This window comes from Lampetra fluviatilis, chromosome 51 (genome assembly GCF_964198595.1).
Source record: "Lampetra fluviatilis chromosome 51, kcLamFluv1.1, whole genome shotgun sequence".
NCBI lineage: Eukaryota > Metazoa > Chordata > Hyperoartia > Petromyzontiformes > Petromyzontidae > Lampetra > Lampetra fluviatilis.
Genome location: NC_136325.1, coordinates 2,628,535 through 2,642,369, shown reverse-complemented (window position 1 = coordinate 2,642,369; position 13,835 = coordinate 2,628,535). Strand labels below are relative to the sequence as shown.

The window sequence follows — 13,835 nt, the reverse complement described above, 5'->3', positions numbered from 1 at the left end:
GGTTTGTGTTATATGAATTTAAGGTCTATTTTATGCATCTTTTAAACAAAACTGTATTCATTTGAAAAATTGCCAGTTAATTTCACTCCGTGGCAGGCATTATCCTTAACGCTTGTGCCTTCGGTCCTGTCTTGCCCACAGGAGCAAACCAAGAACGCTCAGTTCATCATCATCTCTCTGCGCAACAACATGTTTGAGATGTCGGATCGGCTGATCGGCATCTACAAAACGAACAACACCACCAAGTCCGTGGCCATCAACCCTAAGACCATTGTGTTGCCCCCACTGCCCGGTGAAGCGACAATGCCGAGCTCGTGAACCCGCACCCCAATCACCCCCACCTCATCCACCCCACCCCATCCATCAGCGTTGGGGGTCGAGCTTTGTCCGGTCACCGGTCAGCCTGAAGGATTGTCAAGTTAACTTAAACATTTATTTTAAAGGGGTCAAAATGCACTTCTGTTGGTTTCTCTCTGATGTAAACTTTTGCGTGCAAATATTCATCCTCATCAAGACTTAATCTTTACTGTGCGATTGGCTCGACCAGTCTTGTTAGTGCGTTACTTTGATTCATGGGCTTAATATCTTGCTACTTCATGCTTATATGCGTTTAAATATATTTTTTTTTTCTGGAAGTCTTACAATTTTCACTATAGCTTATGCAATATCCTACATGTGGTATTTTTTCACTTTTACATTTATTGTAAAAAAATCTATTGTCTCTAAATTGGATTTGGAACCGCAGTGGTGTGTGTAAATAATATATATATCTGTTCTGCAGCATCGTCGTATGTGGCTTCAAGAATAATAATAACCTTAGTCATGTTTATTTTAAATTTATTGAGTCTAAATTAAGTTAATAACTCTTCCGATGCTTGCTTGCGTTAATTTCTGGCTATCTTAAGTTACGTGGCTCGACTGAATGAGATGTCGTGGTTAACACTGCTATCTTCGGTTGAGGATTAGACTACGGGACGGCGTGCTTGTTCAAGTATTTAATCACACTGACATGCCACAGTATGCTTTCATTGTTGCGTGTTAACATTTTTTTCCATCATGTAAAATAAAATTGTACAGGGTAGTGAAATCTTACCCCACCTGCCCCCGTGCCCATCTCCGCAGTAATATGTTTAAAATATTACGCAGGGCAGCACATGCATTGTAAACAATCAACAATACCAGCATCAGTAGTACAAACAACTTGTGCATTCACCATCGTGGAGAAGGCTGGGGGGGGGTAGGCGGATAGGAGGCCCCATTTTATGCCTTGCGCACCACGGCCCAATGCCTGCCACTTCTCCCACCGGCCACGCACAGCTGTTAGGGAATTGTGTGCTGTGCAGGGCCAGGTGGCTTTGGTTGAGATTCCCTTGAAATCGATGGCACCCCCCTGCAGCATCGCACCCTTGAGAGCGTCACTCAGCGAAGGGCTCCCTGAGGTCCTGGAGGAGGCGAGCGAGGCACGGGCAGCACGCGTCGTGCGGTGGCGCGCTTGCCGCCAGGGCCCTCGTGATGGTGCGCAACGAGTGGCGGGCGCTCTCCAGGGCCCGGTCGGCTCCGTGTTTCTCGGCTCCGGCCTCATGGGACGCCAGGCACAGGCACGAGTTCCTCAGGTTAGCGCTCGCCTGTGGGTGTGAAGGTAAACAACATCACTGATAGGTGCAACACTGGTTCTCCTTACACGCATGCACGTGGCATCTATTCAGAGCCCGCGTGAAAAAGTTAAATTACAATTGGACTCTTGCCTCGTTAAAAGTAAAGGTGGACTTGATTAATACTGCGGTGTGTTAGCCGTAATACACGCATGCCGTCTGCTTTGCAGTGGACGTCAAAAGATTGTGATGTTATTTGCAAGGGGGGCAGGCCATTGGTGTCGCGTGGTCCTAATTTCCCAAAATAATCGCAAAGGAAAAAAAGTCTTAACTCATTGGGGCTTTCCTGGGTAAACTGTAATCAATGCCCTTTAATACAGGGGTAAGGAACATATCAAGAGAAGGCTGGAAGTCAACTCCCAAGTGTGCGTGTTCGTGCTGATGTTAACCCAACAATAAAAGTCCCGCTGATCAGTGCCCTATCAAATATATTTTTGCACGTTTTACCACAATAATGTGTGGTTAATGCAGACTTGATGCCCTATAATAGTGGTCTAGTATTTTTTCTTATCTTATAACCGCCTGTGTCTTTGCCGGAAACATTAAACGCCTTTTTTTATTTTTCATCTTAACAGTCATAAGAGGAGAGAATTTCCCTAACCCGGACGACGATTGCGGACTTTCCGTCAAATGGAGCAAAGTCAAAACTACACGAACCCCCTCCTGAAGCCCTCTGGTCGTGCCTAGCAGAAGTCGTCAACATTGGCTGGCATCTATCTCATGACAAAAAAAAACTGCCATCGTACGCAAGAGTAGAACAAGGCGACTGCTATGGAGCCACGTCGACAGAGAAGCCAGTGCAGCAACATCACTTGCACGACACTCCGCTCCAACGTCTCTGATATCCCTCCGTCACCAACCACCAGCGTGGTGACGTTGTAGTCAACCCCCAAGACCCTGAGTGGCACGGGGAGGCCGGCATACAGCGGTGGATTGACAAAAGGGGCTGTGGAAGGGAAAAGTGGTCTGTGTAATTGTGATGTCACTGGGTGAAAGCTGTCCTTGTAAACAGTGCTAGCTGACGTGGATAGAAAACCGCGTTGCTATCTTTAGAGTCCAATTGTTGCAAGTGGTTTCGGGTGTTCGAGGGTTTTCATGCTTGAGTTAAGTACTGTGCAGTGAATAGTACAGTCATTGTGTTTTTTGGAGTCAGTCGAGTAAAATCCAGCAGTAGAGTTCTTGTGTTTATTGCAGAGTAACGTTTGAATGCATGTTAACAAGTATTGTGTGTGGTTAATGCAGGCTTGATCTCTTGCAAAAGGCATCGATTTGGGGTTTGAACATCTTAACACCTGTTTTATTTCGATTTAAAGCTTTCGTGACTGCAGGGATTCATCTTCTTGGTTCTTTCGGTAAAGTCACGTAGAAGGGAAATAATAAAATAATAAAATAAAACAATAAAATAATTCTCACGACGTTTCGGCCACAACGCAAGCAGCCGTCCTCAGGTGAAAACCAGGTCCGTCGAGGCGACAGAGTCTGAAACAGCACACGAGCTTGGAGCATATATATAAGTTGGGCGCCTTGACAAATTAATTTGCATATCAAGAGGAATTTAGCATATTTATGGGAAATACAGTAATGTGATTAGTACTACATATGCATGTGCATTATGCAGGATTAACAGCAACAAAGGGAGCTGCAGTTGCTGCAGTTGCTGCTGCTGCAGTTGCTGCTGCTGCAGTTGCTGCTGCTGCAGTTGCTGCTGCTGCTGCTGCAGTTGCTGCTGCTGCTGCTGCTGCAGTTGCTGCTGCTGCTGCAGTTGCTGCTGCTGCTGCAGTTGCTGCCTTATCCATTTTAATATAACACTATGTATTATTCTACCCACCTTAATGTGTATATATTTACTATGCAATTACGACACCATACATTACTCTGCACACTGCACCAAGCCTACAAATGCCACACTATCTGCCACTATACACTGTACCATTGACCGTCGTGTCAATGGGTGAGTGGTGAGAGGAAACTTGCAGCGGAGCAAAGAATCCATTCCCTGCGGAGAATACAATGCCAGTGAGTGGAACGCGGAAAGTTAAAATTTTTTTCATATTTTGAAACTGCCAAAAAAAGGTCCCATGAAAGAGTAATTCACTGCGCATGAGCAGTCTCTGAGGGTATAATTTCCCACCAAAAACAATTAAGTTTTAGTATTGTAACTTTCTGACCTGCCGCCACTGGACATCTGTAAAAAAAGAGCTTCATAGCTCATCGGATTTCTCCAGGATGAATACTGATTCTGGTATACACGTGCGTGTTGCATGCGGCTGAGTACTCTGATGGTTATTTGCTCTGTCCTGAATTTACAATTCAGGATACGTGCACGATGGGCGTGTGCGGCTGTTTTTGTTGTGGCCAGGTGGAGTGCGTACGACAAGAGGTGATGCGAGGAGGATTGGGTTGAGGTGGAGAGGAGGATGATGGTAGTGGTGAAGTTTTGCAAGAAAGTGGAAGCACAATTTTAATTGTAATGTCGAATATAAAGTTGTAATGATTTAGAGCAACCCTTGTCAACCCACCACTGCATTGTTCTTCACTAAGGGAGGGGGCACATTTGAAACACTTGTCGATTTCACAGCAGAACGATGATGATGATGGGAGTGTTTTCACTCTGTATTGTCGCGGGGCCGCACTAAAGACCACCCAGGGGCCCGCCAGTGGCGCCGCTGTTGCCTTGCAATGGAGAATGCTGCACTGCAAGGATGAGGGCCTGGCCTCGCCGTGCCGGTCGTGGGGGCTATTTGACCATACTTCACCACGCTGATCACTGCTGATTTGGTAAAGAACGCGGGGTGGAGGCGTGAACTACTTATGTACTGTACAGCTCTAGTGTCATTTCACTGCTGGATGAAGGCCTCCCTACGCCGTGCAGGTTCGTGTGGATTGTCCATCTGCAGGTAGGTGGATGCGGGAAATGCGGGCAATCAGATGGCACAGTTCATGGCTGGGAATCAAACTCATGTTTGCCGGGGTGTTCCGAGTGCTGTGCGCTAAACACTGCGCCACCCCTCCAAGTTTGCGTGTGCTTTCTCTAAATTAATCGAGCAGGAACGCTTTGGGAGATACGTACGTATGTTGACCTTTTTCACCGTACGTAGCCAACCATGCTAATTGGAGGTACGGTGGGGGGAGAAACTAAACACAGCCCAAAAATCGATTTAGAAAGTTTTAAAGATAAGACGAGAAAACCACAGGCACCGTGGCTGTCAGTGTCTCACGATAACGCGCCTGTTATAATGTTTTGTTTGCAGATTTTCGCGCAACGACGCCCGACGCAAAATCTCTGCCCGCGCATTTTGTTTGAACGGCACGTGGACAGAAATTATGCCGGAGCGCCCCGCGCGTGCCCTCGACGGCTGTTCTCTTCCTCTCCGTTGCGGAGGGCGCAATGATCCACTCACGCTACATCGCGCGAGGCGGGGACCCTTTCGGGGTCCCAGGTGGGCGTCAATTGCGGGTGTTGCGTCCACGATTGAGCGCTCAAGCGCAGCGGATAATCGCCCCGTCCCCCCTGGGCGTGCGGTAACGGCCTTAATGCGACTTAATGAGGCGCGGACGCCCCAACCGCCCACCCACCACTCCGCCCTGCTGTTGATGAGCAGGACGCCTGCTCATTAGAAGCGCTCCCTCCCCTTCTCCCCCCCATGGGTCCCGTCGCAGCAGCTCGCCGTAGCTGCTGACATGTGGAGGACGCGGCGACTCGGAGGAGGGAATTTGAGATGACGGTGACCATGATGGCGATGATGATGATGTGATGGCGATGATGGAACGGCACAAATTATTTTACAAGAGTTTGGCCATTGTGTGCCGGTGTTACGGATCACAGCTTACCATCGTGCACGGAGGGAGGGGATAATGGGGGGGGGGGGGGATGAGGAGAGGGGAATAGAGACAAAGATCCCCCGTGTAGCCTTAACCGACTTGGGGCAAGTGCTGTTAGCGGGTAGCACCTACGAAGGCCCGAACGGCACACGAGGGGGTAGGTGGCCAGCACCACGCCCGGTCGCGTTTGTTTGCTCAGCGGCGATTTTTGCACATCAAATGGGCATCAGGTACTCATTTGAGGCCGATTCGACGTAGGGGAAGCCCAGCATCGGTTTACGTAATCGTCATTGGTGTTGGCCGTGAGCGGAAATCGAACTCGGGTCGCTGGGTTGGCAGCATGGCGCTAAACGTTGTAACCACCGCTCCCTACTCGCGCACACCCGTTTTGGATAATCGTCACTGGTAATCCATAATGAAGTTTTTTTGGGTGAGATTGTGCTGTACTAGTGACGAATTGGCACGTTCTGTTTACGTGACAACCCTTACTAGTTGGCTGTGTCGGGTGGTGGCGGGTTTTAACGACACATTTATATATTTACGCGATCTAACCTAAAAAACCTCTTATGGATGATATTGGTCGCGAAAGCCTACGTGTTAAACTCATCACTGGTAAATACATTATTTTTATCATCATTATACCACTAGTTATTCTCTCTGAATGTTTATTTTTGTATAGGGCTTTTACATGTGTATTTAAATTGTTTAGTTTATTTGGCATACATTACAATTCTTATTTCAATTCTGACGTTTATTTTTGGTCGCCGTGTACCTAACCCCATTATTGTATTTAGGTAATAACGCTTCTGTATTGAATATCGCAGTTTTGGCTTTCGCGGCACATTACAAGAACGTAACCCCCCCCCCCCCATCCACACCCGCGACATTCAAGGGTATATCTTGTATTATTAAGTGGACGCCGTATTTAGCGAAGCGACGTCAACGGGGGAATCGTGTAAATCGCTCAACATCATTTGTTGCGATCCACCAAAGCGGCTTCGCATTCGCGCGCTTCCCGATGCGCTTCCGCGGCCGTCCAGAACCACGTCTGGCTTCATATCTGGATTGAAACCCCCATTGCTTTGGAGCCGTTTATTCTTTGCGCTTCGTTTGTTTCCCTTCCGCCTGCACGCTCCGTCGAGCACGGGTGGCCACGCACGGCGCGAAAGAACGAAATAAGTTCACGTACAAGTCGACAAGCGAAAAACTACATTCACGCATCGTTCAGCGGTGAGCTCACAAGCAAAGCTGGGCAAAGTGCCGGGCAGGCGAGCCACTGAGTGATGGGTTACGGTGTCGTTGTTGGGGTGCGTGGCATGGGTTGCGTGGCGTGGGGTGCGCACAAAGGTGGGCGGGTGCGCTACCTTCTTGCTGGCTCGCACGAACGTCTCCAGCCTCTCCCGGGGCATCTCGGGGACGAGGAGGCACTCCTGCTGCAGCAGCCCGCGTAGCGTGGCCCCCAGGACATGCAGGCGATGCCCCGTGGCCTGCGCGGCCAGAGTGCGGGCACCCGCGGGCCTCCTCGTCACCGCCTCCTCCTCCTCTTGCTGCAGTCTCCGCTTGATGTGCGCGAGCGCGTCCCGCTGCTGCCTGATGGAGTTTTCCAGCACCTCCATGGTTTTCAAGATGTCTAAGTTTCACCGGGTGATGGTGGTGGCGATGATGTGGTTATGGGTGTGATGATTTTCGTGACTGGTTGTAAAATGGTGGCCGTGGTTAATGGTTACAGTGATGATGGTTGTATGGATGTATATTGAACTTCTTTCGCGCTTACGTAGCCAACCGTACTAATCGGAAGTGGTGACGGCAATGAGTACGGCGGTGATGGCGGGTGTCTGTTGCTGGTGATGATGGGTCGTGGTGTCTGGTTGTGAGACGGGATGACGAGGATGATGGTGGTGGTGATATGACCGTTCACTGTCGTAAACACCTCCACTCGGCAAGCAGGGCAGGCGTGGTCTCGTTCAGTGGTAATTACCATAGTAAAGCGGAATCACCCTAACAATGATCTCGCCCTGTGCTATTGTCCGGATTACCCCACCCCCGTCCACGCATAACGTTTACTTAACGGCAAAAACCCTCGGCACTCACCATACGCACTCATTAACAATTCGGTGTAACGAATTAACCCTCCAAGTCGCCGCTATCTCCACGGGGGTCGCGTGGGAGGAGGGAGGAGGGGAAAAACGACGCTGGCTCAATGTCTCCGCAAGCGTTTGTGACGCTTTTATCGGCGTGGGCCTGCAACCGCATTCTAATTCTGAGAGTGTGTCACCACACGCCAGGGTGAATTAATATCGTCGATGTGATTGACGCACTTGCTCCCGATGCCGTCAGATTCTCGTGAAGCACAGTTGGAGCTCGAATCGTGATGGATTGGTTAGACCGTGTCGGCCTTCATAGGTGCTCGCGAACAGCACTTGCCCCAACAGTCTGAGGCTATACGGGGGATCTTTGTCTTTGGTTGGGCCACTTGCACTGTCCTAAAGATGAGCAAACAGTTCAAAGTTCATGAATGGTGACGTTTTGGAAGGTCCCTTGAGATGGAACATCGCGTTTGCAAGGGTGACCCGAAGAACGGCCGGACATTGTCCGAAATGTGACCCATCCCATCATCGATGTGCAGTCATTCCTCCTTGTCTCGGGCGGTGCCGTTTTTAGCTGTGCGTGCTTTGCGACACCACACGCAGTGTCACTGAACTGCTCGAATCCTCTCGCGGTCAAGGTTGTCCGAGATGTCGGAGTCCTCACAGTTGACCATTGCTGCCTTGGTTGTTTGTCTCACGTATCATGCTCCCGGCCAACGCAGGCTATTTTTTGTTGTTGCTACTTTACATCTGTGCAAGAGAGCTTCAGAGCTCAACGGATTCCTCCAGTCCATAGAAATATTCTGATTCGTGTTTTCTAAGATAAATATTTTTAGTTTAAAGCTGTTGTACCCAGTGTGTATTGTTTTTGGACGAGAGCTCAGGCTTTGGCAGGTAGCCAGGGTGGGTGAGTGCGTGAGGGGGCAGGGGTAGCGGGGTTGAGTAATTGAATCACGGAAAGGCGTTAATAGCGGGCGTTCGAGCCGCCAGTCCCATGCGTCTGCCCCAACCACACTAAACGCGTGCCCGCGTTTCGCTCCTGCCGACGCGCGCGCGGGGAGCGGGGGGCTTTAACAGCCTCCCCAGAGGATGGCGTTGAAGGGCTCGCAGACTTTCCTCTGCCTCTCCAACAACAACAAAAAACCACACCGCAGCACTTCCCCGGGGACGGCGTTCTGCGGCAGACTGTGACTGTAAACGTTATTGGCCCATGCGTGTTCACACTTGCAGGCACAGGCTTACTCGAGGCAGATGCAGGAACAGGCTTACGCGTGGCAGATACCCCCCCCGGTGGAGCCGTTAGCAGACTGTTGTGAGCAAGTGCTGTTAGCGAGCCCCTTATGAAGGGCACGATCATACCGTGGGGGTGGGTGGGCAACACCACGCCCGACCGCTTTTGTTTCCACAGTACTGATATTTACACTGCACACCGCACTAGTTACGTACTCATGCACGGCTGAGTTGATCTATGGGGGTTCCCAGGACCTGTTCAAATATTCGCCACCGTAATCGGTCTTGAGCGCGAAGCGAACTCCGGCCTTCAGGTTTGCAGCGCAGCGTGCTAACCACAACGCTGCAGTGAAGCGTAATCACGACACTACGTGAGCACGCGCGCTTAAAACGCATTGAGAAAGAACCCTGGGTGCGATTCCCGACTCGGGCGCGTTTCTGCGTGGACTTTGTACAGAAAACTCCCTTTTTCTGCACCGGTTTCTTCCGGGTTCTCTGGTTTCCTCCCACAAAAACGAACACAAACAGACTATGCGATGTGGCTGGTATTGGCAAACATCCCAATGCTGCAATATTGGAAAAAATGGGACCTTTAGGTTTTACCCTTTCTGACAAAACAGGTGTTAAGATGTTTAAACACCAAATATGAACCTTTTTCAAGGAATCAAGTTCGCGTTAACCACACTTGTGAACATGCAAGCATACATGTGTAGTCTAAAACTAGATTTGAAGCCTTCGTGACTGCAGGAATTACTCTTTGGTTCTTTCGGTAAAGTAACGTTGAAAGAAATTAAATAAAATAATAATAGAATACGACGTTTCGATTGCAACACAAGCAACCATCATCAGGTACAAATGAATGAGAAAACAAACATAGTAAACTTGGAAATATAATACAATACAACAGAGAGTCGGCCAACATAAGTCAACACCTCACTTGGTCGAAATGTGTAGTCTAGTCTGTGCGTGCGGTTGGCGTTCGTGGCACACAGCCGCAGACGAGGTGAGCGACGAGGGTGGCGACAACGAGTCCACTGCCAGAATCGGCAGCCAGGAACTCTCGCTCCGCCCTAGCCGCGCCTCCCTTATCGAACCCTCTAGAGAGTTCGAGGGGCTTCCACACGAAGTCTATCATGACCCTTGCCCCAGTTCCTCCGCCCTGCCGGCACACCCGCGTATATGCTCAGCGGCGTGTGAGCGAAGTACCCACCTGCATTTGCTGCTGCTGTACAACAGTCAGCGCGATGTTACTACACATGCTCTAATATATACATTGCCTGGTAAATCGGTTTGCAACACGTTTATATTTGGTGTTTGAGCATCTTAACACTTTATTGCCAGAAAGGGTTAAACATTCATATATTTTTTTATATTGTTAAATTAACCCTGCAAATGTTACTGCGAAAACAAACTTGGCAAGACCTTCCGGAAAGAGACGCGAGTCTCAGTGGAGCTTTCTTTGGGCTGAACAAGTGTGATGATAATAACATATTTGGCAAATCTAGAATTAATCCCAGCAACGTAGCAAAGTGCTGTTTCATCTACATAACAAAGGCTCAGTCCCATTCACAGCAGCCGCACCTTTACATCAACCGCGCCTTAACAACTCTTGGAACCTCCCAGTTCAACCAGTCTACACAACAAAGGCTCATTCCTAGCAGCGGTTTCAGCCACACCACCTCTACATAACAAAGGCTCAGTCCCATTTACAGCAACCGCACCTTTACATCAGCCACACCTTAACAACTCTTGGAACCTCCCAGTTCAACCAGTCTACACAACAAAGGCTCATTCCTAGCAGCGGTTTCAGCCACACCACCTCTACATAACAAAGGCTCAGTCCCATTTACAGCAACCGCACCTTTACATCAGCCACACCTTAACAACTCTTGGAACCTCCCATTTCAACCAGTCTACACAACAAAGGCTCATTCCTTGCAGCGTGCTTCAGCCGCACCGAACCTCACAATGGCTCCTCCAACCCTCAACCAGTATATATACAAGGACTGTGTTCTTGGAATTTCTCTTACTTGATGTAGCAGTCGTGCTGTGACGGTTCCACCTAAAGACGGAAGCTTGTGTTGCCTCAGAAACGTCGTGATTTTTATTTTATTTTTTTATTTTACTTTGATTAATTTTAATTTTTTACGTACGTGACTTTACCGGAAAAAAACCTAAGAATAAGTGTGATGATAACACGATGTAACGCAATTTTATTGGTAGGAACCTGGTTACACCAGCCCACAGGGGATTATTGTGTCCGTTCGTCCGTCCGTCGTGCATCCAAAAATGGGTGGGGAGGGGCTGGGTAGGGAGGGTGGGGAGGGGCTGGGTGTGGAGGGGAGGGTGGGGAGGGGCTGGGTGGGAAGGGGCTGGGTGGGGAGGGTGGGGGGTAAGAGGGGTTGGGCTGGGTGGGGGGGGGCTGGTCACCCCGTGGTGCCCTTAAACGTTCAACCTACTCACGCCGGCTTGTGCCCGCCCTCACAGTCGGCCGTATTTGTGGAATACACCACGCCGCCGTTGACCCTGGCCATTGACCGAGCAACCCAACGTTCCTACCAGCTCCCTCCGCAGGAATGTGTTAGTTCCTGGGTAGTAAGTGTTATTTCGTAATTGCTTATGCCTAAAAAGTATAGAAAATGGCCATTATTCCCCACAAACTTTGCTTTTGTGACCAGGACAGTGATATTTTTAAATTGACCTATTTTCAATGAGAAAATGGGCGAATTTATGTCTGTTCGTTCCCATAAAGTCAGAAAAAAACACTATATGAATACAAATTAATATGTATTGATACTAAAGTAATAACAAACATTACTACAAAAGATTTAGAAGTGAGTAGTTTTTTGAGATTTACGATTATACTGTAAATCACTTTCACGAACGCCGCAGGGGGTTATTTCAATTTAATTGTCTTCCGATGGGTTTGAATGCTGCCCCCGCCACATTTCAGAGGTTGATGGAACTGGTATTAACGGGGTTGCAGTGGGAGACATGTCTGATATATTTAGACGATATTATCGTCTTCAGCCGCACATTTGACGAACATTTACTGAGGTTGGAGGCGGTGTTCGCCAGGATGCGCTCCGCCAATCTGAAATTTAAACCTAAAAAATGTCACCTACTGCAACGGTCCGTGCGCTATTTGGGACATATAGTTAGTGCGGACGGGGTTGCCACGGATCCGGACAAGACGGCGTGCGTCCGTGACTGGCCAACCCCGGCCACGGTGGGGGATGTGCGTCGGTTCTTGGGGTTTGCCTCATATTATCGTAGGTTTGTTCCCAATTTTGCAACGATCGCGAGGCCTCTGCACCTCCTTACGGGTAAAGGACGGAAATTTGATTGGGGACCACCGGAGGAGGCGGCGTTTAAAGGCCTGCGCGATCGGTTGGCTACGGCGCCGACGTTGGACTATCCAGATTTTGATCACCCCTTCATTCTGGATATGGACGCGAGTGACACGGGCATTGGGGCCGTGTTGTCACAGTCCAAAGGCGGTGTGGAGCGCGTGGTGGCGTACGGTAGCCGGGTTCTGTCCCCCGCCGAAACCCGCTACTGCGTCACTCACCGGGAACTTTTGGCTATTGTCTATTTTCTCCGCCAATTTCGACCATATCTCTATAGCCGTTCGTTTATTGTGCGCACGGATCATGCGGCTTTGCAGTATTATCTGAAGGTGGACCAACCATCCGGCCAGTTGCCGCGATGGTTGGACACGCTGCAGGAGTTTTCCTTCCAAATTCAACATCGGAAGGGGGTGCATCACGCGAATGCGGACGCGCTCTCTAGGTTGCCGCAGCGATCCCCTTGCGCGTGCGCGTCGGGGACGCATAGGTGTACGCCGATCCAGCAGCCCCCTCAGCCTGTTGCGTTGGCGGTCGAGGTGCCTGAGGCTCCAGTGTGGCCGGGACCGGCCGATGGGATTTTGAACCTTCCACGGGCTGTATGGATTCGTGAACAAAATGCTGGACGACTCATTGGGGACCCTGCGGGGTCGGGCTGCGAAGGAGAGTGGGGGACCGGGTTCCGGGGGAACGCCGGGAACCGCTCTCCGCGACGGACTGCTGATGTGGAGGGAAGGGTTACAGGAACGCTGGCGTCTTGTTGTACCGGCATCCTTGCGGTACGAATTGATTAGGACTCTGCATTGCGACATGCTGTTACATCTGGGGGTGCAGAAGACCCTATTGACGTTGCAGCGAGATTACTTTTGGCACGGGATGACGACGGATGTCGTCGGGCACGTTTGCACGTGTCCCGAATGTGCCCGGCGGAAGCCGCCTAAACACCCATATGTGCCGCCAATACAGTCTAAAGTTGTTGGGGGAGGTGTGCGCGGCTCTGGGAACTAAAAAGATCCGGACATCTCCCTACCACCCGCAGACAGATGGCATGGTTGAACGGCTGAATCGGACTCTGTCCGCCATGCTGTGTCACACGGTTAATGAAAAACAAGCGGATTGGGATTTGCATATCCCTGGGGTACTCTTGGCATACGGGATGACGCCGCATGCGTCTACAGGATATTCGCCGTTTTTTCTTATGTACGGTCGCGAAAACGTGCCGCCGATGGATGTGCAGTTGGGAACAGGAGTGAGGGGACCTACTAAGCCTTTTCCTGATTATATTCAGGACACCGTTCGCCGCGTCACTGAGGCGCGGGAAGGGGCCCGCATGGCTACGGCCAAAGCCCAGGCCCGGAACGAACGGTGCGTTCGACGCTCAAAGGGGAAGTGCCCCTGGAAGGTGGGGGACATGGCCTGGCTGCATTGCCCGCAGGTGCGGCCAGGGACCTCCCCTAAATTAAAATTACATAAACCATGGCAGGGGCCTGTTCGGCTCATCGAGGTTCCCAACCCGCAGTCCGCACGCGTTCGGTTCGGATCTCGGCGCTGGTACGTCCATACGTCTCGCTTGAAACCATACGTGGCCCCTCGAACGGATGCGTCATCTCCTGATGTTGCCTTGCCGGTGTCTGTTGCTGCCGACGCACCCTTGCCTGTGCCTGTTGACCCTGCAAGAGCGCCTGTCGTGCCTTTTA

At 50.3% G+C, this 13,835-nt stretch overlaps 2 protein-coding genes across 3 annotated transcripts in view; one reads left to right on the top strand and one right to left on the bottom strand.

The window, feature by feature from the left end:
* Positions 1–780, top strand: part of SMC4 (structural maintenance of chromosomes 4) — a 38,138-nt gene extending 37,358 nt beyond the window's left edge. For both annotated transcript variants that reach the window (XM_078878524.1, XM_078878522.1), the window contains exon 25: positions 142–780. In XM_078878524.1, coding sequence (XP_078734650.1) covers positions 142–318 — 177 coding nt within the window. In that variant the 3' untranslated portion in view covers positions 319–780. The remainder of the gene's footprint in view (positions 1–141) is intronic.
* Positions 781–1,336: 556 nt separating this feature from the next.
* On the bottom strand, positions 1,337–7,499 carry LOC144948860 (uncharacterized). The gene is made up of 2 exons (XM_078878536.1): positions 6,839–7,499; positions 1,337–1,625 (listed from the first exon to the last, which is right to left on the bottom strand). Exons 1-2 carry the CDS (start codon positions 7,088–7,090, stop codon positions 1,416–1,418), a joined length of 462 nt encoding a protein of 153 aa, XP_078734662.1. The 5' UTR covers positions 7,091–7,499; the 3' UTR covers positions 1,337–1,415.
* Positions 7,500–13,835: the final 6,336 nt, after the last annotated feature.